This window comes from Nycticebus coucang, chromosome 4 (genome assembly GCF_027406575.1).
Source record: "Nycticebus coucang isolate mNycCou1 chromosome 4, mNycCou1.pri, whole genome shotgun sequence".
NCBI classification, from domain to species: domain Eukaryota; kingdom Metazoa; phylum Chordata; class Mammalia; order Primates; family Lorisidae; genus Nycticebus; species Nycticebus coucang.
In genome coordinates, this window is record NC_069783.1 from 30,704,800 (window position 1) to 30,728,360 (window position 23,561).

The following is a 23,561-nucleotide window of genomic DNA, read 5'->3' on the forward strand; positions in this document are numbered from 1 at the left end:
AATATGTGATTATTTGAATAATTTTATACTAAGAATTATTTCCTTCTTTGTAAATGATTGGAATTATTAATGTTTTGGTGAGTGCTTAGTCATTTTATAGTTATTTCCTTAATAGCTGCTCTATGGCTAGCATGCTGCTAACAATGAAAAGGAGTAAGTTAATTAAGTCCTGCTTTGTGCCCCCAGGGTTAGGAAGAGAGCAGTGTCACCCACTAAGGAGGGAGTTAGACTTGTGAATATGGAAAGTACTGTCAGGCAGTGAAGGCATTCTAGTGAAAAATTATTCATAAACAATGTAATGACTTTTACTTTTTAGACTAATTACTTCCATCTTCTCTTGATTAAAAGTGTTTAAACTACATTGTTAGCACTGTAAATTTGTTTTTAGCATATCTCTGCAATGTTATGTAGGCTGCTTTTTTTTTTTTTTGAAGACTTTTTCAATGTCTCACTCTGTCACTTTGAGTAGAGCGCTATGGCATCATAGCTCACAGCAACATCAAACTGTTAGGCTCAAGTGATTTTCTTACCTTAGCTTCCCAAGTAGTTAGGACTGTAGGTGCCTGCCATAGAGGCTGGATGGTTTTTCTGTTTGTAGTAGTGGTTGTGTCTCACTCTTGCTAAGGCTGGTCTGGAACTCCTGAGCTCAGGCAATCTACCTACCTTAGCCTCCCAGAGTGCTAAGATTATAGGAGTGAGCCACTGTGCCTGGCCTGCAATGTTATATAAGCTGGTTCTTTTTAGCTTTATATAAACTATATGATAACTATATACATTTAAAAATAAATTGAAGTACTTTTTGACAAACTAATTAACAGTTTGTGCCAATCTTGAGTAACAGGAGGTAAAACATATTTTAAAAATCAGTGTTAAATATTTTTCCAGGGAGGCGCCTGTGGCTCAAAGGAGTAGGGCACCAGCCCCATATGCTGGAGGTGGTGGGTTCAAACCCAGCCCCAGCCAAAAACTGCAAAAAATGTTTCCAGAAAACATTGCTTAAAATCTCTTATTTAATTTTTAAATATTTTATGGGTATTTTCTTTATGAGAAGGAAATAAAGCTTAATTTATTTTCTCAGCATAATACTTTCCAAAACATGAATGTTTATTTTTAGAACTCACATTAATGACAAGGTTGTTGCTTGTCATGGCTAAGAAAGCATTTCTTTTCCCTTATGCCCTATCCTCCTTCTCTTTCTCTGAATTGTCTTTATTTCCTCTCATATAAAATAGAAAGTTTAAGAATCTTAACCTTTCAGTCCTTCGGGGTAGAGAAAGACATCAGTTAGTATTATGTACCTTTCTACTGCCACTTTTTCTACCCTGAAGCAAAGAATCTTATGCCCAATCTAGAAATTTCAAAGGAAGTAAATCAAATATAGACAGTGCTTTAAGAATTTGCTATTAAATCTTATCTAATATTTTGGGATTTTTTTTATACTAACTCTAAAACATTATTGCTTTAAAAATTTTTTTGCTCCCATCTAATGGTTCAAAGTGGATGTATTTTACAAGTCCTCTGCTCCAGTGGTTTGGGAGTAGTTTGTTACTTGAAAAACTATTTGTGTATGTTGAGGCTATTTTCTGTTGTCACAATGAATAGGGATGGGTACCTGCTGTTAGTATTTACTGCTAGGGGTCCAGGGATGTGACACTTCCTACATTAAGGAATTAGCTGCAGATCATTGCTCTAGGTTGTATGGATTTGCTGTAAGATGAGAGAAAATTTAGAAGAGTGTGAGTTTGTTAATATGTGTACCCCTTTAGTCTTGAAATTTATACATTTTCTTATAAATAAGGTAACAAGGAATCAGTCCTTATTTGGTGAGTTATTAGTTCATAATTGTGGCCTTTTGATTGGTTAACATTGGTATGTAAATTGGAAAACTGGAATTGAGACTACCATGTCTCTGGTTATAAATTTGGAATAAATTCCCTTTAGTCCATATTTATGCTAAAATGATCAAGAATAAGAAGTATATTTTTCTCAGGCAGTGCCTGTGGCTCAGTGGGTAGGGCACCGGCCCCATATACTGAGGGTGGCGGGTTCAAACCCGGCCCCAGCCAAACTGCAACAAAAAAGTAGCCAGGCGTTGTGGCAGGCGCCTGTAGTTCCAGCTACTCGGTAAGTTGAGGCAGGAGAATCACATAAGCCCAAGAACTGCAGGTTGCTGTGAGCTGTGATGCTACAGCACTCTGCCAAGGGTGACAAACTGAGACTCTGTCTCTAAAAAGAAGTACATTTTTCTCATAAAAACTATTTAATATGCAAAGATTGCATTTATCTGTATTGCATGCTGGTTTTACTGTAGTTGGTTATTTGAATCCATTTCCTTCTTTTAAGAATTCAGGCCTTGTTAAAATGGGTCAGTGATTCTGCAAGAGTGGCTGCCATGAAGAGAAGTGGCAGGATGAACTATGTGTGCCCTCACTCTTCAACAATAGAGTATGGTCTTCTGATGCCCTCTCCTTCTCATTTGCACTGTGTAGCAGCAATTCTGTGGCATAGTTATGAACTGCTTGTAGAGTATGATTTACCAGCACTGCTGGACCGAGAGCTCTTTGAGTAAGTATGATTTGTAAAATCCTTTCTTCCCCCTAGTACTAGATCACTTTAGGTGTTCACTTGATAAAACGATGTTTTGTATGTTTATTTAGATAAAAATATTTTGAATGGGGCAGTTCCTATGGCTCAATGAGTAGGGCGCTGGCCCCACATACCAAGGGTGATGGGTTCAAACACGGCCCCGGCCAAATTGCAACAAAAAAATAGCTGGGCATTGTGGCAGGTGCCTGTAGTCCCAGCTGCTCAGGAGGCTGTGGCAAGAGAATCGCCAAAGCCCAGGAACTGGAGGTTGCTGTGAGCTGTAACGCTATGGCATTCTACCAAGGGTGACAAAGAGAGACTGTCTCTTTTAAATAAATAAATAAATAAAAACAAATTAAAAAAAAATATATTTTGAATGCAGTAAATCTAATCAGGTATACTACTGAAAGGAAATGTCATACAAATGCAGTTTGCCCTCATGTTTTAAGGAGATGTATTAGCAGCGCCACTTGTGTTTCTTACCTAATACCGAAATGTTCAGGGTAGGTATTCCTATACTTTGTTATTCTCAGTTGCTGGTTTATTCACTAGATTCCTTTATCTGTAATGTAAAACTGTGGAGGAAAAGTACAGCTAGAAATGTTGAAAGACTATCTCTAGAATGTCCTTTTGACTACTTTAGTGTACATTTATCCACATTTCTTCATCATATTCAGCTAAGGCTTTGATGAACTTATTGTTTGGTTACTGGTGTGTCTGTAGCAGAATATTATATACAGCCCTGAGGCTAATGGGTCTGTTGTTTTTTTTACATGACTTTTTAAGGTCACAAATACAATAGTAGAAATGTTTTAGTATTGGTTGCTTTGTTTTTTGGACTAATTTGCAAGTCTAACCCAACTCCCAATTTACCTAAATTCTTAAATAATATATATATTATAAGCAGTCTTTCTGAAATCTTAAATTTCAGTTATTATATTATGTAATATCGAGTAACTTTGCAGAGTATAAATTGATCTTTACTAGAAATACAGTAAGAGCTCTGTACTGTACTGTACTCGTTACCACCCAAAGGTCTGTAACAAACTGGTCACTGTACAGAGGTGGTCACCTTAAGGAACTAGACCTGCCGTGCTGCATGCACACTTGGTGCATGTCCAGTCTGTGAAAATTAGGTCAACTTAAGGTGAGTGGTCATTGTAGGGAAGTGGTTCTACTAGATTTGAAATGAGTTTTTTTCTTTAAAAAATTGTATTATTAACATGGTATTTTTTATTTTTCTAGGTTACTTTTTAATTGGTCCATGTCTCTTCCCTGCAGTATGGTTTTGAAGAAAGCTGTTGATAGTCTCCTTTGCTCGATGTGTCACATACACCCAAATTACTTTTCTTTGCTCATGGGCTGGATGGGAATTACCCCTCCTCCAGTGCAGTGTCACCACAGACTATCCATGACCGATGATAGCAAAAAGCAGGATCTTAGTTCATCTTTAACAGATGACTCAAAAAATGCACAAGCCCCTCTGGCACTAACCGAATCACATTTGTCAACCCTTGCTTCCTCTTCTCAGTCTCCAGAAGCTATTAAACAGTTACTAGAGTCAGGTTTGCCTTCTCTTCTTGTGAGAAGTCTGGCTGGTTTCTGCTTTAGTCACATTTCTTGCTCAGAAAGCATTGCTCAGCCTATAGATGTTTCCCAGGACAAGCTCAGGCGACATCACGTTCCACAACAATGTAGTAAGATGCCTATCACGGCAGACCTGGTTGCTCCTATTCTTAGGTTTTTGACAGAGGTTGGCAATAGTCACATTATGAAAGATTGGCTTGGCGGTTCTGAAGTCAACCCATTATGGACAGCACTTCTGTTTTTATTGTGTCACTCTGGGTCCACTTCTGGAGGACATAATTTAAGCGTACAGCAGACTAGTGCAAGATCAATTTCTCTCTCTTCGGCTGTTACAACAGGATTGACTACTCAGCAGCGCACAGCAATTGAGAATGCAACTGTTGCATTCTTTTTGCAGTGTATTTCATGCCACCCTAATAATCAAAAGCTGATGGCACAGGTAAGAGAAGAAAAATTCTTACCTTAATATGCTGTCATATAGTTAGTGGAATTAGGTAAGGGAGTCATGTATAAGGGCCAGGTGATGGTAAGATTTAGAGTGCTTAAGATCTGAATTTAAACCACAGTTAATCTGTTCTTACCTCTTTATTTATGCTGTCACGTAAATAAGTTATTCTTTATGATGAGATGATGGACAGATATATTGGGATTTTAGCTATATATGCTTTACTCCTCTCTTTTTGTAAAACTCCCACAAATAAAAAGAACAAGCCCATGAGAATGCTAAAATGATTGACCACTTGACAGTGGCCATTGAGTGCTGTATCTGCATTAAGGCATTGCATTTTGATGGGAGCACTTTGCCATCAGTTGTGATTTGCTTCACCTTACGTAGACATTAGAATTATAGTAGGTTTCGGATAGGAGGCCACAGATAAATCACATTTTAAAATGTAGAAGATGGTGTATTGTATTGAGTCTATGTGGCAAAAAACCTTGAAAGGCAGAATTTTTTGAAGAGTAGTTCTAGTTGCTTTCTAGCTGTTGTGATCCAAATCTGGTAAGTAGTTTAATTGATAACAGTGAGGCTAGCAATTCCTACCTCACAGATTTTTTGAGAGGATTAAGTATTTTAATGGTAGATACTAATAAATAGTTGTCAACTTCTTTTTTCTTTCCCTTATTTGATAGTGCTCGTTCAGGTCAAATGTTATTAATATTTGGAAGGGTAGCCATCACAGTTTTTATAAAATATTGAATGATTTAACTTTTAAGAACAAAAGCTGAATAATTTTACTGCCTGTAGTATTACTTATTGGGAGAATAGCTCTCTGTTAAATGTTCCTAATTAAAAGTAAATGCATAGGCTTGGCGCCTGTTGCTTAGTGGTTAGGGCTCCAGCCACATACACCAAGGCTGGCAGGTTTGAACCTGGCTGGGGCCTGTTAAACCACAATGACAATTACAACAAAAAAATAGCCAGGCGTTGTGGCAGGCACCTGTAGTCCCAGCTACTTTCAAGGCTGAAACAAGGGAATCGCTAAGCCCAGGAGTTTCAGGTTGCTGTGAACTGTACTGCCATGGCACTCTACCGAAAGGCGACATAATGAAATTCTGTCTCCCAAAAAGAAAAAAAAGTAAATCATAAGTTAACAACTTGAACCACAGTTGTGATAGAAACTTTTGACAATTTGTATCCCGTGGCTTAGTTAAATATCTCTCTTAGTTATGTATCTCTTAGTTAAATAAGAGATAAGTATCCCATGGCCTACTTATCTTTTAGTTTTTATTAGGGCTCTGTTCTAGGATTTTAATATATTTTTTCATATTTTTTGGGGGGTAAGTACTTTGATACTGACTAAAGTTAAAAATTAAGTTGGTTATGTTAGGTACTCATTATGTGAAAACCCTATAGTAGCAATTTACCCACAGAATATTTGTTATGCTTTTAACTTTTTATCTGCCTCTATATTCATATACCTTAAGATGAAATAATTTGTTCTTTATTGCTGATTTGAATGGTGTGTTAAAATATTCTTATTAATCTACATTTTTAATTTGTTGATTTTTGAAAGAAAAAAGCTGGAAATGAATTTGGCATTTAACTTTTTATATCTCTTGTCTTGCTAGGTTCTTTGTGAACTATTTCAGACCTCTCCTCAGAGAGGGAACCTTCCAACATCTGGGAACATTTCAGGATTTATACGAAGATTATTTTTACAGTTGATGCTAGAAGATGAGAAAGTGACAATGTTTCTTCAGTCCCCCTGTCCAGTGAGTTTTTAACACTTATATCTTAATGATTAGCTGTGTATAAATAGAGTCTATAATTTCTTATCTCTTATGTTCTTCTACCTTCTAATATAGCAACCTGAAACCAGAATGACCTTTCTACTTAATGACAGGACTTGAAAATCTCATTAGGATGATCCCCCCCCCACCCCACACACGCTTAAAACATAGTTATGTCTTGCCCTAAGTATTATAATTTGGTTTGGGACAGAATGAAAGAACATTAACCATAATATTGCTAATGCAAAAGATGACCAACAAATCATGTGTCAAACATGCTACGTTTAAAGAAATCTGTAACATAAACCACATTTTGTATGCTTTATTGACTTTTTAAATCTTGTATTCTTTGTAGTTGTTTTGTAATGATACATGTTCTAGAAAGTGATTCCTTGATTTTTTTGATTTCTTGATTTTCAGTTGTATAAGGGTAGAATTAATGCTACTAGCCATGTCATCCAGCACCCGATGTATGGAGCAGGCCACAAGTTCCGTACTCTTCATCTGCCAGTCTCAACAACACTGTCAGATGTTCTTGACAGAGTGTCAGGCAAGTCTTATTTAAATATAAATTTTTCTTTAACTTTGTGTTAGAGGTATATAGAGTTTTACTGAATCGCTTATTTGACTACTATTTATTAACTAGAAAAGATTAAGACATGGGTACAGTTTGAAGTATAAGAAGCTTTAGTCAAGTGGGCAAAATGTACAATACTTGCAAGCATTTATAATAATTTTTTTGGTAGAATATGTGTTAGTGTGTATTAATTACAAAATGGACAGCTAGAAATATGGATAGCCATTGGAAGTCATTTGCCATAATAAACTTAACTGGTCATTTCATAGTAGTTGAAATGCAGGGTATTTGGTTGGATGACAGGATTTTAATTAATGGATATTTACTAAATGGGGGGGGTCAGTAGTTGAGAGTAGGTAAGTGGAGTAGGTAGAATGGACTGATCACCTCGTTGTTTATTGGAGTCAGGGAAGAAAACAGAGAGAATATTTCCCCCTAGGTTTCTTTCCTCCATTTATAGGATGATATTTTTTTTGAGATGGGATCTCACTGCTGCCCAGATTGGAGTGCAGTGGTGTCCTCTTAGCTCGCTGCTTGCTGCCTTGGATTCTGAGCTTAAGTGATCTTCCTCCCTTAGTTTTCCAAGTTGCTAGGACTGAAGGCTTGAGGTACTATGCCTCACTAAGATGGAGCCTTTAAACAATATATAGGTTATTAAAGAAAAACCAAGTTTCGATGACAGAATGTATAACAACTTTAGATAGTTTGAGTTATTTCTTATGAGAAATCCTAGTTAATTGATGAATGAATTCATTGAGCATCTGTAATATGTCAGGCACTGTAATTTGTCCTAAAGATGTAAAAGTGAACAAGACACACCTTCTTCCCCTTAAGGTAGATGTGGTCATATGTATGTTGTCAGATTCTGAAATAAACTTGAAGTGTAAATATTTGCATTGTAGCATAAATATACAAAAGACATATTTCTATCTCTGTATATAAGAGGGGAACCTCAGTTTTTAAGGAGAGCTAAGAACTGAAGGAAAAACAGCTGAAAATACAAATCTAAAGCTCAATTAAAAAGATGGAGTTGAAGAGATTTAGGAATTGTTACCACAGATAGATGGTAAGTTAAACCATGTGAGTGGATATGATCACTGTAGGTAGGAAAGTTCCTTTTCCAGTTCTCAGTCATCATATCTAACACAAGTATACACATAAAGTCATAGTTCTTTCCTGCCTTTTTACAAGATACACAACATGTAGTTAGCATACTATTAAATCATGTTTAAAAAGTGTTTATTTGAAAATGCCACCTTATCTGTTAACTTTTTTATAAATTTGATTTTAAGAAGCATTTTCCATCATAGCCCTGAAGTTGTTCATTCCATATGATGAAGAAAAATGAGAAATAAAAATAAATTAGGTCAATGAAAGAAACAGAGGACTCAGAAGTTCAGTTATTGATATTCCATGCATTTAATTTGAAATAAAACAGAACATTTTAAGATTTTTATTGATCTATATACTGTGAAAGAATGCTATTTTCTTTTCTTTTTTTTTTTTTTTTTTTTTTTGGTTGCAGTTCAGCCGGGGTCGGGTTTGAACCCACCACCCTCGGTATATGGGGCCGGCGCCTTACCGACTGAGCCACAGGCGCCGCCCGAAAGAATGCTATTTTCAAACATCTCATTTAAAATGCCAAATTCTCTTTATTGCCTAAAAGTAAAAAAAATGCTTTGAAAGGGTATCACATCAAAACGTGTTGAATTTAACCTCCACTTAGCAGTGCTTTGGTTCTTTTAGTAGCTTTATGATCTCTAGCCATCGTATATCCTTACATGTATGTTTACATAATATAAACGTGTACAAAAACGAATTTAAATGTAATTATTAATTTTATCCACTTTCTGTAACTTCTCAATAATAAAGTATATGAGTCAATATTTTTGCTTGTATACATTTCTGTCACTGGTTTTAAGCATTTTGATTATATGCCTTGTTTCTTCTTCATATTTATGATTGCAGTTCTTATCTTGAATCTGTGAGTTTATGAATTTCATCAGGTTTGGACATTCTTAGCAATTCTTTAAATATTTTGTCTCACCCTCTCCCCTTTTGTGATTACAATTAGTCATATATTATGGCACTTGAAGATGCTTCACAGGCTCCAAAGTTCTGTTCCTTTTTTTCCTCAGTAATTTTTTTTCCCTCTGTTTTAAAATGTTGGATAATTTCTTGTGGTATGTCCTCCATATCATCTGTTCTGCTTCAAAGTCAAATCTGTTAGAAGTTTAATTTTTTAATTTTAATTTTTTGAGATAGAGTCTCTTTCTGTTGCCTAAGCTGGAGTACCTTGGCCTCAGCCTAGCTCACAGCAACTGGATTCGGCAATCTTCCTGCCTTAGCCTCCCAAAGAATTTTTTTGTTCTGTTTTATTTTACTGTTTCTTTCTCCTTACTTAAAGTGTATATGCTTTCTTCTTCTTTCTTGAACATATTAGTCTGTGTTATTTTTCTCCTCTTTATGAATTATATGTTCTTGCTTCTTTGCCTGGAAAATTCAATTGGATTGCAGACAGTGAATTTCGTTTTTGGAGGTAGTGGATGATTTTGTGTTCTGATAAATATTTTAATTTTTTTTGCTGACATGTAGTTTTGTTATTTAAAAACAGTTGTTGCTTTGGGATCTTTTAAGCCTTATTATTAGGTAGGATCAGAGCAGCTGTTAATCTAAGACGAAACTTACTGTGAGAAGGGAAATTTTTATAAACCTATGTTGTCTAGTTCAGTAACTTTTGAGCACATGAAATGAGACTAAGGAATTAAATTTTTAATTTTAATGAACTTAATTTTGAACAGGTACTCTATTAGAATAGAAATAGGCTATTTGAAAGCGCAGGACTGAGTCCAGTTTGATGTCATTACTGAGGCTGTCTTCTTCTGAGTACTCCGTCAGGAATTCCCTGGACAAAAGGAACACGAGCATGCCTTCCCCATTTGAACCTGGCCTTTGTTTCCCTTGCTATTTTTCTATAGTACCCTTCCTGGCCTTCAGTGATGTCTGTGTGTGTGTATGTGCAGACACTTGTCAGTGAGTGCATTGTGAAGACTCAAGGAAGACCTTGTATAGATCTCCAGAGCTCTGTGCAGATCTCTTCCCCTTGGCAGTGTCTGTGAACTACCACCAACTACCTTTGTCTTCTGGTTTCCCAGCTCCGTATCCTTAACCTAGGGTGCCATCTGGATTGTACTGTGCTGTGGCCCAGGGAACTCTACAGATAGTAAGCTGGCTCAATCTTAGGGGTCATTTCATTTGTTTCCACTCACCCAGGCATCACTGTCCTCCCCTACCCTGCCCTGTCTGTCCAGTGTCTGGAAACGATTTTGTGGCATGTATTTTGTAATTATTAGTTTTTTCAGGTGGGAGTGCGACTGTGATCCTGATTTTTCTATCTTAGCCAGAAGCAGAATTCTCAACCAGAGCTTTTTAAACCTGCAAGTTGTGAAAAATTTGTCTTAGTGATACACCTTTTAATGTTTGAGTGCTATTTATTTTTTTGATTTTACTTTTTAGATAAGAGTAAATAAATGAAAATCAGTTAAAATTCTTATCACCTAATGTCCTTTCCACGTTTTTCCTGCCTGGTTATGCTCTGAATTAATTTTATAAATTTTTAATTACTTAAATATTTCACTCTGACTTATGTTAATATTTTTGCCATTTGGAGTTGCTTCTTTTGTTAAAAGTAAAATTTATTTTCACACTATATAGGTTACAGAATTTATAAATTTTACATAAGAACTATCTAAAGACAATCAGCAGTCAGTAAAGAAGCTCTAGAAAATGAGATCACTTGGCTATTTTATGATACACAAAGAAAACTATACAATAGAAGTTATTACAAAAGATGTTTATCATCTTAGTCTCTTCAATACTATAAGACACTTGGAATCATAATTGTGTTAACTTAGGAGAATAGAGAATCCATATCAATTATATCCTTATATTGAGGAAAATTGCTAATATAAAAACATTTCACTCAGCCTTTGGATTACTTAATGGCTAAATCATAGCATTATATCATCTCCCACTTATTTTATGATTTTTATGGCATGCTATATACCAAAGTAATGAAAGAAATATTAATTCAGAGAGTAATAACTGTGAAATCTTTCAGTATACATTTTCAATATATTATAAAACACACTACTTTGTGATCTCAGATTTCCTGTTTTAGTCCTAAATAAAAATAACAGAGCAGACAGACTGTTACAGAAGTATGTTCCTTTATACTCCCATTTGTAATATAAATAGATGTCTACTGAAGGCTTAGAGTGAGTTCCTGGGCTCGAGTCACATTTGCCATTCAAAAGTTTTATCATTAGCTTTTATAAGGATGGTTCCTTATTTCAAAAATAATATTTCTTGATATCCATATTGCGAGGACTGAATTAGATATAAGTGTGCCAAGCGCATTGATTTATAACTAAAATTAAGCAAGTTTTCATGCTAATGGTTTTTCATCGTCTCTAATAATAACAGTACTATTAAAAGACTATGTTTAAGTTTCTAGAAGACTGGAACTTAATTATCCTGCTATAGAACAAAGGCAACTTGCTTTTTTTTTGTTTTTTCTTTCAATACTTTTTTTTTTAAATTCTAGATTAACATGAGTGTACGGATGATTAGGTTACATTGTTTACATTTGTTATCCCTCAGTGCCTTTTTAAGTGTTTCAATTTTTAATTACTATGGATACATATTAGTTGGGTATACTTGCAGAGTACATGTCATATTTTGATATAAGCATACAATGTATAATAATCAAATCAAAGTAATTGAGATACCCATCACCTTGACTGTTTACCATTTCTTTACATCAAGAATGGCAAGTCGCTTTTTAACATGAGGAAGGACTGAATACTAGTTTTTACCATGTAACATTTCTTCTAAATTCCTTTATATTGTCTCAAGGAATAATATCATCTTGTACAGTCTTCCTGAAATACTTATTGCTTCCTCTTTTTAATGATTTGGAAAAGCAATGTATTTTAGATAATATTTTCTTACAGATACTCCAAGTATCACAGCTAAACTAATTAGTGAACAAAAAGATGACAAAGAAAAGAAAAACCACGAGGAGAAAGAAAAAGTAAAGGCAGAAAATGGATTTCAGGACAATTACAGTGTTGTTGTTGCCTCTGGTATGCTTTCTGTTTTTTATAATTTTGATTTTGTTTGGGTTTCTATAAAATGTAATCATTTTAATTATAGGAACTTGTAATAATATGTATTAAAGTAAAAACTGACTTGTGATGATGTTTAAATGCTAAATTTAAAAATACTGTAACAAATCTATTACTCTTTGGCACTAGAATTATTATTAAACTTAATTATATTTAAAATATTATTTTATGTCTGCAACTTACTATATTTTATTGGATACAGAACATAGTTTAGAATAGCTATCTCATTTAAGCTTGATGGTATGTGCTTATTTGACCATACGCTGGTGAATCATATCCTTACTCATCTGCTAAGTGTTAAGGAATTTTTGTATAATCACCTTGATTTGCAAAAACAAAATGAAAATGTATTCACTAGTTTTCATTTACACTGTGTTATCACACAGAATTAGTAAATAAAATTAATTTTTTTAATTGACTGAAAAGTCAATTTTTAGTATTACATTCTAGAAGAAGAATTAGCAAGAATAACTAATAATTTTGGAGGGGTATTTCTTCAACAAAGATGAGGTCATTTTAATTCAAAGACCTGTATATTGGTGTAATCTATCCTGTATTGGAGAAAAATTAAGAACACAGATTTCTTACACATATTTGCATAATAATGCTGTCTTCTAAATGGGTGATCACCTATATACATCAGCTAGCTGTAGTTGTCATTTTCTTGGAAAATACAGATACGAAATCAGAATTATTCATGGTACATCATGAAGGACAGACAAATAGAATTAGAGATTATATATTAGATTAGAAGAAATTGATTGATTGACAGTATCTTGCTCTGTTGCCCAACCTGGAGTACACTGGTATGATCATAGCTCATTGCAGCTTTGAATTCATGGGCTTAAGTGATCCTTCTGCCTTAGCCTCCCAAGTAGCTAGTACCATGCCCGGCTAATTGTATTTTTTTGCAGAGATGGGTAGCCCAAGTTATCTTCCTGCCTCAGCTCTGCAAAGTGCTAGTGTAGTAGACATCAGCCACTCCGTCCAGCTTTTGGGGTTAGCTAGGAATACATGTTTTTAAAAAATATTTTCTTTGAACACCCTTTTACTTTATATTAATGTGTTGGCTACGTAGAATCTTACTGCTGCTTTTCTTTTAGGGTTGAAATCCCAATCTAAACGTGCTGTGTCAGCTACACCGCCTCGCCCACCATCCAGGAGGGGAAGGGCTATACCTGATAAAATAGGAAGTACTTCCTCAGGAGCAGAGGCTGCTAACAAAATAATCACTGTCCCAGTGTTTCATCTGTTTCACAAACTCTTGGCAGGTAATATTCCTAATGAATAAACATTGAAGACATTTTAATAATTAAGTCAGATGTGTAATCACCAGACTCAAGTTGTTTAGGTGGTATTGATGAGATAAATGGGTTAGAGACTCTCTCAATCTTATTTCCTCCAAGGGAAGTGAGAGTTAAAAGGGAATTACCTATTATATACCCTTCTAATACTATCAACTCAGATAGTATTAGACACTTAGCCATGACACTAAGATACATAGTGTTAACACATCTGATCAGGAAGCAGTGGAGAAATTCATTGATGAGTTTACCAAGATCATCACTGATGAATATATGACTGCAGAACAAGTCTGTGAGAACATACTGCTCCACCACCAGACTCACTGTTGTGGCGTTACTGCCCCAGAATAACAGTGACTATAGCTGATGTGACAACCCCTATAGGAATTAAGGTTTCCAAGGACATAATAACTGTGTTGGGATGTGCTAAAGTAGTAGACTAACGTAAATATAAACTTAACTGTAACAAGGGAAAAGCTTGCATCTTCATTGTCATCAAGGAGTGAATTTCTTACCTATCTAATATTACGCAGACAAGAAGGCATGGATCACTAGGAGTACGTGTTTGTTTTCCAGTCAGTTTCGCAAACATTCTGTGCTTCAGTGTGCGGAAGCTGGCCTGGATGATTATGCAAGACTTTGTTACTTCTCGACATGTGTTCTGCCCCTCATCCAGCTGAATGTCCTTTCCTCCAAGTGTGACTTTTATTAGAAATTTAGCCATGTGACCAGAGTATCTTTATGGCACTGGTTCTTGGGAGGAAAAAAAAAGCACATAGTTGAACAGCATGCTAGCAGCAATGAACAGAGTATGGGCGTGGAATCTTTTCAAAAGGAGTTTAGCATAAAGGATGCTGTATATGCTGTTGCCAGTCCTTGGGACACAGTGACTAAAGACTCGTCATGTAGCTTGGCACAACCTTTGATTGTGACTGGTGATAGTGATGAATTAGGTATAACTTTGGTGGATTCTACATGTCAAAGGAGAAGAAAATGATGTCGGACCTCCTTCTGTATATAAAAAATACTATCTTCAGTGAAGTCTGTCAGTCAAGTAGAAAAGCAGATATCAAAGAAGTGAAGATCATTCATTGATTGTGAACTAGCTGAAATGGTTCTGAATCAGGGTGATCATGATGAAGATGGCATTAACACTGTAGAAAAAAATGCCTGTGGATGACACAATGAAAATGTTTGGGCACATTGAAGGATGAGGGCCGTGTGCATTCATAACTGAAGAAGAAATCAAGTCAATTTATAAAATCAAAGAGAGACTTCTAAGATAAAAACCTGTTAAGGAGGCAAATGACTGGAGGAAATCTTCTTGAGAGACAGTCTCGCTCTCTCACCCAGGTTGGGTGCAGTGATATGGTTGAGCTCACTGTAACCTCAAATTTCTTGGCTCAGGCGATCCTCCCATCCCACCTTCTCCAGGAGCTGTGACTTGAGGCACACACCAGCATGTCTGGATAATATAATTTTGCTATTTTTTTTTTTTGCAGACAGGGTCTTGCTAGGTTGTACAGGCTGGTTTTCCACTTCTGGCCTCAAGCAGTCCTCCTGCCTCAGCTTCCCAAAGTGCTGGCAAAGCCACCCAGCAGAATGCTTCCTCATTCCTAGGGGATCCACTTTCTGGTCCCTTAACTGCTTCTGATGTTTCTTCTCACCTAAAAAACACAATGCATATTGTATCTGTGTTAGTGAGAAGGGGGAAAATACAGTGTACAGTAACTTCTTAATCAAAACAGCACTGTAGGGCGGCGCCTGTGGCTCAGTCGGTAAGGCGCCGGCCCCATATACCGAGGGTGGTGGGTTCAAACCCGGCCCCGGCCAAACTGCAACCAAAAAAAAAAAAAAAAAAATAGCTGGGCGTTGTGGTGGGCGCCTGTAGTCCCAGCTACTCGGGAGGCTGAGGCAAGAGAATCGCCTTAAGCCCAGGAGTTGGAGGTTGCTATGAGCTGTGTGAGGCCACGGCACTCTACCGAGGGCCATAAAGTGAGACTCTGTCTCTACAAAAAAAAAAAAAAAAAAAAAAACAGCACTGTAGGTGAAACTGAAAACCTGTTGCTGTTGTTTACATCTGACATGGGTATTGTGGTGATGCTACTGTGCAGGTTGGTTACCCGGAACACTTAGTTTTTCACTCTATTAATGATGTGTTGTATTTTTACTGTTAAGTACTTATATGTGAATAATTGTAAGAAAACTATTGCTTATCAGTAGGATATGAATTCAGAATCAGAAATGATGATGATGTCAACCCACTGTTGTTCCTACACATGGCTGAGATAGTAGCACCTTTATTTCTTTTTTTTTTTTGTAGAGACAGAGTCTCACTTTATGGCCCTCAGTAGAGTGCCGTGGCATCACACAGCTCACAGCAACCTCCAACTCCTGGGCTGAAGCGATTCTCTTGCCTCAGCCTCCCAAGTAGCTGGGACTACAGGCACCTGCCACAATGCCCAGCTATTTTTTGGTTGCAGTTCAGCCGGGGCCAGGTTTGAACCCGCCACCCTCGGTATATGGGGCCGGTGCCTTACCGACTGAGCCACAGGCGCCGCCCAGCACCTTTATTTCTAATGGTTTAATGTATATAATCTTTGTTTCATGCACAAGTTATTAAAAATATTATGTAAATTTATCTTTAGGCTGTGTGTATAAGGTATGTCTAAAACCTAAGTAAATTTTGTGTTTAGACTTGGGTCCTATCCTCAAGATATTTGTATGGAAATAATTCCAAAATCTCCCCAAAAATTGAAATCTTAAACAGTTTTGATCCTAAGCATTTTGGGTAAGGCATACTCAGGCTATATCCATTTTATCATTATTTGTATATTACATTTTAATGAAATTGCTGACTTAATTTAAATGGATTGGCCTTCTTAATTTCACATTGTCTATTAATAACAGATCAATAAACTATGGCTAATGTTTGGTTACCTCTTTTTGTGAAGAAAGTTTTATTGAAATACAACTATGCCCATTTATTAATGTATCGTTCATAACTGTTTTTCTGCTATACCAGTAGATTAGCAGTTGCAGCAGAGACCATATGGCCACCACAGTTTAAAATAGTTATCTATGCATTTATGGAAAAAAATTACTAGCCCCAGGTTTATAGGAATGTTTGCTTCTTTGCTTCTATTTTCTTACGACTTTCAACTTTAATTAACACCATCTGCAGATATTATTGTTCACATATGTCCAGAGTAAAATCAATTTTTGTAAACTTTTTGATGATTATTTTTAAATTATATAGCAGTTGGTGTCAGAGTCATGCTTTTCCCTGTAAAATAATAAAAACAGTAAATAACTGAGTAAATTGAACCAAGTAAATGTTTCTTTCTTGGATTCCAGACTTAACTTAGCTGTATTATATTTAGGCCAGCCATTGCCAGCTGAAATAACACTTGCCCAGCTTTTAACTCTCCTGTATGACCGAAAACTTCCTCAAGGTTACCGCTCAATAGATCTAACTGTCAAATTGGGATCAAGAGTTATTACAGACCCAAGTCTGTCAAAAACAGATTCTTTTAAAAGACTACACCCTGAAAAAGGTATGTGTGTGATACTACTTTAAAAATTATTGTCTGTCATACAGGGAGACAGGGATTTCTGTAGCTAATAATTTAATTGACCTGTTTTTTATTATATTACCTTAACAAGATGTCTTCTTTCTTTATGACTAAGTTGTTTGTAAACATAGGAAATTGGCATTATTTCCTTCAGATACTAAGTTGTGTTAATAATTCCTCTTAAAACATTCACTTATTTTATGAGCATAAGTACTTTAATTTCTATTATTTCTTTGAGAACTATATGAACTGTTTATCATTCTGGAATCAAAGTGAGAAACCCCAATTTGCAATCTTTTTTTTTTTTTGAGACAGTCTCATTCAGTCATCCTGTGGTTGAGTACTGTGGTGTCATAGCTCACAGTAACCTCAAACTCTTGGGCTCAAGTGATCCTCTTCCCTCATCCTCCCAAACAGGTGGGAATACTGGTGCCCTCCGCAAAACCTAGCTATTTTTAGACATGGAGTCTCCCTCTTGCTCAGGCTGGTCTTGAACTCCCAAGCTTAAGCAGTCCACCTGCCTTGGCTTGCCAGAGTGCTAGGATTACAGGCATGAGCCACCGTGCCTGGCCTACAATTCGTATGTAGTTAATATTGAGTGGCATTTCATGCTCAAGAATATTTTTTCCTCATACAGATACATTTTATCTTTTTGTTTTTCAAAACGAAAGTTTTATTTTTATCTTTTGTTTTTCATATCAATGTTTTTTTTTTTTTTTTTTTTTAAAGAAAGTGTCTTGTTCTGTTGCCAGGCTTAGAGCTCAGGGCACATCATATCATAACTGAACTGCAACCTCAAACTCCTGGGCTCAGTTCTCAGCCTCCTGAGAACCTGGAATACAGGTGCATGCCTGACTAATTTTTTAAATATTTTTTGGAGATATTGCTCAGGCTAGTCACGAATTCCTAGCCTCAAATGATCCTAGTCACGAATTCCTAGCCTCAAATGATCCTCGCCCACTTTGGCTTCCTAAAACGTTGGGATTACAGCCATGAGCTTCCATGCCTGTCCTATCTTTTAATTTTTCATTTATATGTTCTTTTAAAGTATTCCCCCCCTTTAGGAAAAAATAATAAATTTATTACTTCTTCTCTAGGACTTCATTTTTCTATTTATTTTTAAATTTCAGAATATTGTGGGAGTACATGTTTTGTTACGTAATTTGCTTTTATATATTTAAAGTCAGAGTTATAGGTATGTCTTTCACCTAGAGAGTGTGCAGTGAACCTGTGCACTATACTTGTTTGTTGGAGATTTACCCATTCCCTTTCTCCCCCCATACTTGAATTTCATTTGAGATTTGCTCAGATATGAGCATACAGGTGTTGATCAACCAGTTCCAGTTTAGTGTGGAGTGCATGTGATCTTTGTTTTTCCATTCTTGGCTGTTAAGTATTTTTTTTAATGTACATTTTTGATTGGTTATATTTTCATGTGGATATAAAAATGTATTTGTTCTGTTTCCCAGTCATTGAAACTTACTGATTGTTCTAATATTTTGCGATCATAAATGCTATTTAACAATGAATTTTTATCCTGTGAATCTATTATCAACTTACTTAAACTTTTGATCTTTCTCATGATTAAAGTTTAGTTTTTTAGCTATTCACATTTTATATTTGTAAATTCCAGTACATTTTCTTTGCCCAGTTTTACAGCAGGATCATCTTTTTAAAATGTTTATAAATTGGGGTTATGTGTTGAACATACTAACTTTTTGGTTTTCGTCAGTGAGTAAAGTTAAACCAGTATGGCATATATGTTTAGTTGTCAGTCAGAAAATTATTCAGTTTTTCTTAATTGGATACTGAGAGCTTAAGTATATATATTATTTGCTATGAGTTCTTTTGAAGACTTACCTATTTTAACATAAAATGTAACTTAGAACTATGCCCTAAGGGGCCGTGCTCTCTAAACTTCAGTAATCTTAGAAACTACCTACATAATAACATTGAAACATAGTGAGACCTGAGATTCTACATTTCAAGCAAGCTGTCAGGCAATGCCCATGCTGTAGTCAGTGGACCATATTTTGAGTAACAGATTGTACAGGACAATGTCAGAAGTCACTTCAAGGTCATTGTAGCATCTAGCCTTAATGCAGCTGTATTTGAATAATTGAAGATGTTTTTATGTTCTTTTGATGAGTAGGGAGAAGGCAACACTATCTGCTTTTGTAAATGAGAGAGTATTTAAAAAATAGATACTTTTCTTTTCTGCTCATTTATTTGTAATTTATTATCTAGATCATGGAGATTTACTTGGTAGCTGTCCAGAAGATGAGGCTTTCACTCCAAGCGATGAGTGCATGGATGGGTTATTGGATGAGTCTTTACTGGAAACCTGTCCTATTCAGTCACCATTACAAGTTTTTGCAGGAATGGGTGGACTGGCTCTCATTGCAGAAAGACTACCCATGCTATATCCAGAAGTAATTCAGCAGGTAAGAAAGTATTTTCTAATTTACTGTGTCATTCAAGACAGCCCTCCCGTGTTCTTGTTTTTTCTTGAGTTTCTGCCGACACTCACAAGCCATCCTCCCCATGTGTATCTGTGTCTGCATCTCTCTTCTCTGACCTAGGGCTCCCCAGGCCAATATTTCTTCGTCTTCCCTTGATTTTATCTACAAAGACGCTATTTCTAATACACTCATAGGTATTAGGGATTAGGACTTGAACATATCATTTAGTGGGGCAATTCAACCCATAGCAATACCTATTTAGTAAGTGGTTATTGCTTGCCTACTATTCAAAATGTTTACTGTATATTGATTTGCTATTATTCTTATTTTTCTCTGTTAAGGAAAACTGTTTAGCAGAGAAAAATAAGAATAATAGTAAATCAAAGGTAATGACATAGTCAAAAGTGTGAAGCAGAAAAGATAAACCAACATTCCTTGCTCAGTGAAAGTGATTTTCCTAATTCAGTATTCATTATGGTTTACTATATTGATTGGTACCTGGAAGTGGGGTGCTGCTATAATACATACGTAAAAATGTGAGTAGTTGGCAGAGTGTGGGAGAATTTTAGTAGCATGATAAAAATTTGTTTTTTCGATTGTCTTAAACTGATTGTTAGTTGAAATATGGATGGGAAAGCCTCTGTCAGGGAGGGCTCCAGAGGAAGTGAGGATCGTAGAAGAGAAAACCTTCACTTGTCTTAGAGAGTACCTAGATTGTCACAAGCAGACTTGGTAGAAATATGGATGTGAAAATTTCTGACAATGAGGCTTAGAAGGAAATGATGTACATTTTATTGGAAACTGAAGGAAAGCAGATCTTTGTCACATAGTGGCAGAAACCTTAGCTCATTTGTGTACTACAAGTGGAAAGTAGCACTTAGAAGTGATGAATTTGTGTATTTAGCTGAGATTTCCACAAGGAGGGCTGAAAATACAACCTATTTTCTTCTCACTGCTTCTAGTAAAATGTGTGGGGGAAAAGGCAAATTTGAAGGAGTAATTAAACAACAAGCAAGCAGCCCTTGACGGACAGGGAAATTGCCTCTACACATCGCCGAAGGTGCTAACATTAGAGATACACTGTCAGAAAAGCATGCTCTGAGGGAAGCCAGCATTGTGGCTGGGCATCCTTTCACCTAGTGCTTTAGAATTTAAAATAGGTTACTTCTCTTAGTTGTGTTTTTAGACGTTAATCAAAATGAACATATTCTTAATAGAATCCTTTCCTTGGGGAATTAAGCTGTTTTATCTGTGCCTATCAGAAATATGAATCTTTGTTTTAATTGAGAAAAATGTTTTTTATACCATTTTAATTCTGACATTTTTATTGTGAAAATAATACATACAAGTGTATAATGTATATGTAAATGTAGTTTTAAAAATTAAATCCATCAGTACAAATATCCTAAAGCAAAGCTGCTTACATAATCATACTTCTAGCATTTATGTAAATAACAATTGATACTCTTTATAGTTTGCTTCTTTTGCTGAACCTCTATCCTGAAATTAATGTTTTGTTGATGCCTGAAACTGTAGTACTCTAATTTTTACTGCTCTAATGTGCCGTATTGTATAACTATTTCAATGTTGACTAATGTGTTCATTGTTTAGATTTATTGGCTGTAATGAAAAAAGTTGTTCTGAAGAATTATATATATATCATAGTATAAGACTTGTACGTGTTTGGCAGTATGAGGGGAGAATGGGAGGTGATGTGTAATAGTGGTTTGAATTTGTTCTTTTATGATTTTCCTGAGGTAAAGGATCTCTCACACTTCTCATTAAACAGTTTGCATATTATAAATCAGGAGTTTTTGTTTTTAGTTTCTTTTTGCTTGTAATGTACTCATTTTGTGACATCATTTATATTTTTTTTTAATATTAAAAAAATTTTTTGTTAAATCATAGCTGTGTACATTAGTGCAATCAAGGGGTACGATGTGCTGGTTTCATATACAATCTGAAATATTCTCATCAAACTGTTCAACATAGCTTTCATGGCATTTTCTTAGTTATTGTATGTAGACATTTGTATTCTGCATTTAGTAAGTTTCGCCTGTACCCATTCTAAGATGCACCGTAGGTGTGGCCCCACCCATCACCCTCCCTCCACCCTAACCTCACCCTTCTCTTCCCCTTCCTTGGCCCTTTCCCCATATTCTTGTGCTATAGTTGGGTTATAGCCTTCATATGAAAGCTATAAATTAGCTTCATAGTAGGGCTGGGTACATTGGATACTTTTTCTTCCATTCCTGAGATAATTTGCTAAGAAGAATATGTTCCAGCTCCATCCACGTAAACATGAAAGAGGTCAAGTCTCCATCTTTCTTTAAGACTGCATAATATTCCATGGTATACATGTATCAAAATTTGCTAATCCATTCGTGGGTCGATGGGCATTTGGGCTTCTTCCATGACTTTGCAATTGTGAATTGGGCTGCAGTACACATTCTGGTACAGATGTCTTTGTTATGTTGTGATTTTTGGTCTTCTGGGTATAAACCTAGTAAAGGAATTATAGGATCGAATGGCAGGTCTATTTTTAGGTCCCTAAGTATTCTCCAAACATCCTTCCAAAAGGAACGTATTAGTGGGCATTCCCACCAGTAGTGTAAAAGTGTGCCCTTTTCTCCACATCCACGCCAGTATCTCTGGTTTTGGGATGTTGTTATGTGGGCTACTCTTACTGGGGTTAGGTGATATCTCAAAGTAGTTTTGATTTGCATTTCTCTGATTATTAAGGATGATGAGCTTTTTTTCATGTGTTTGTAGATCATGCATCTGTCTTCTTTAGAGAAGTTTCCCTTCAAGTCCGTTGCCCACCCTGAGATGGAATCACTTGTTCTCTTTTTGCTAATACGTTTGAGTTCTTCATAGATTCTGGTTATTAAACCTTTGTCGGAGGTATAACCTGCAAATATTTTCTCCCATTCTGAGGGCTGTCTGCTTGCTTTACTTACTATGTTCTTGGCTGTACAGAAGCTTTTTAGTTTGATCAGGTCCCAGTAATGTATTTTTGATACTACTTCAATTGCCTGGGGAGTCCTCCTCATAAAATATTCACCCAGGCCGATTCCTTCAAGAGTTTTCCCTGCACTTTCTTCAAGTATTTTTACAGTTTCATGTATTAAGTTTAAATCTTTTATCCATTGAGAGTGTATCTCAGTTAATGGTGAAAGGTGTGGGTCCAGTTTCAGTCTTTTACAGATCGCCAGCCAGTTCATCCAGCATCATTTGTTAAATAGGGAATCTTTTTCCCCACTGAGTGTTTTTAATTGGCTTGTCAAAGATCAAATAACAGTAAGTAGCTGGATTCATCTCTTGGTTCTCTATTCTGTTCCAGACATCTACTTCTCTGTTTTTGTGCCAATACCATGCTGTTTTGATCACTATGGATTTATAGTACAGTCTCAGGTCTGGTAGTGTGATTCCTCCTGCTTTGTTTTTCTTGCTGAGTACTGTTTTGGCTATTCGAGGTTTTTTCTGAATCCATATAAAACGAAGTATTATTTTTTTCAAGATCTTTAAAGTATGACAATGGAGCTTTAATAGAAATTGCATTAAAATTATATATTGCTTTGGGTAGTATAGACATTTTAACAATGTTGATTCTTCCCAGCCATGAGCATGGTATGTTTTTCCATTTGTTAACATCTTCAGCTGTTTCTTTTCTTAAAGTTTCATAGTTCTCTTTGTAGAGATCTTTCACGTCCTTTGTTAGGTATACTCCCAAATATTTCATCTTCTTTGGCACTACTGTGAAAGGAATAGAGTCCTTGACTGTTTTTTTGGCTTGGTTATTGTTGGTATATATAAAGGCTACAGATTTATAGGTATTGATTTTGTAGCCTGAGACATTGCTGTATTCCTTGATCGCTTCTAAAAGTTTTGTAGTAGAATCCCTAGTGTTTTCCAGATACACGATCATATCATCTGTGAAGAGTGAAAGTTTGATCTCTTCTGACCCCAGGTGGATACCCTTGATCGCCTTTTCTTCCCTAATTGCAATGGCTAAAACTTCCATTACAATGTTAAAGAGTAATGGAGAC

At 35.9% G+C, this 23,561-nt stretch overlaps 1 protein-coding gene across 9 annotated transcripts in view; it reads left to right on the plus strand.

Annotated features, from left to right (window-relative positions):
* BIRC6 (baculoviral IAP repeat containing 6) overlaps positions 1 to 23,561 on the plus strand; it is a 275,055-nt gene that overhangs the window by 161,802 nt on the left and 89,692 nt on the right. For all 9 annotated transcript variants that reach the window (XR_008379509.1, XM_053588024.1, XM_053588027.1 and 6 more), the window contains exons 54-61: positions 2,344 to 2,565; positions 3,832 to 4,612; positions 6,244 to 6,387; positions 6,826 to 6,955; positions 11,998 to 12,129; positions 13,275 to 13,442; positions 16,859 to 17,032; positions 19,298 to 19,494. Coding sequence is in view for 8 of the 9 variants with exons in the window: in XM_053588024.1 (XP_053443999.1) it covers positions 2,344 to 2,565; positions 3,832 to 4,612; positions 6,244 to 6,387; positions 6,826 to 6,955; positions 11,998 to 12,129; positions 13,275 to 13,442; positions 16,859 to 17,032; positions 19,298 to 19,494 (1,948 nt within the window). In the remaining variant the exon portion in view is untranslated. The remainder of the gene's footprint in view (positions 1 to 2,343; positions 2,566 to 3,831; positions 4,613 to 6,243; positions 6,388 to 6,825; positions 6,956 to 11,997; positions 12,130 to 13,274; positions 13,443 to 16,858; positions 17,033 to 19,297; positions 19,495 to 23,561) is intronic.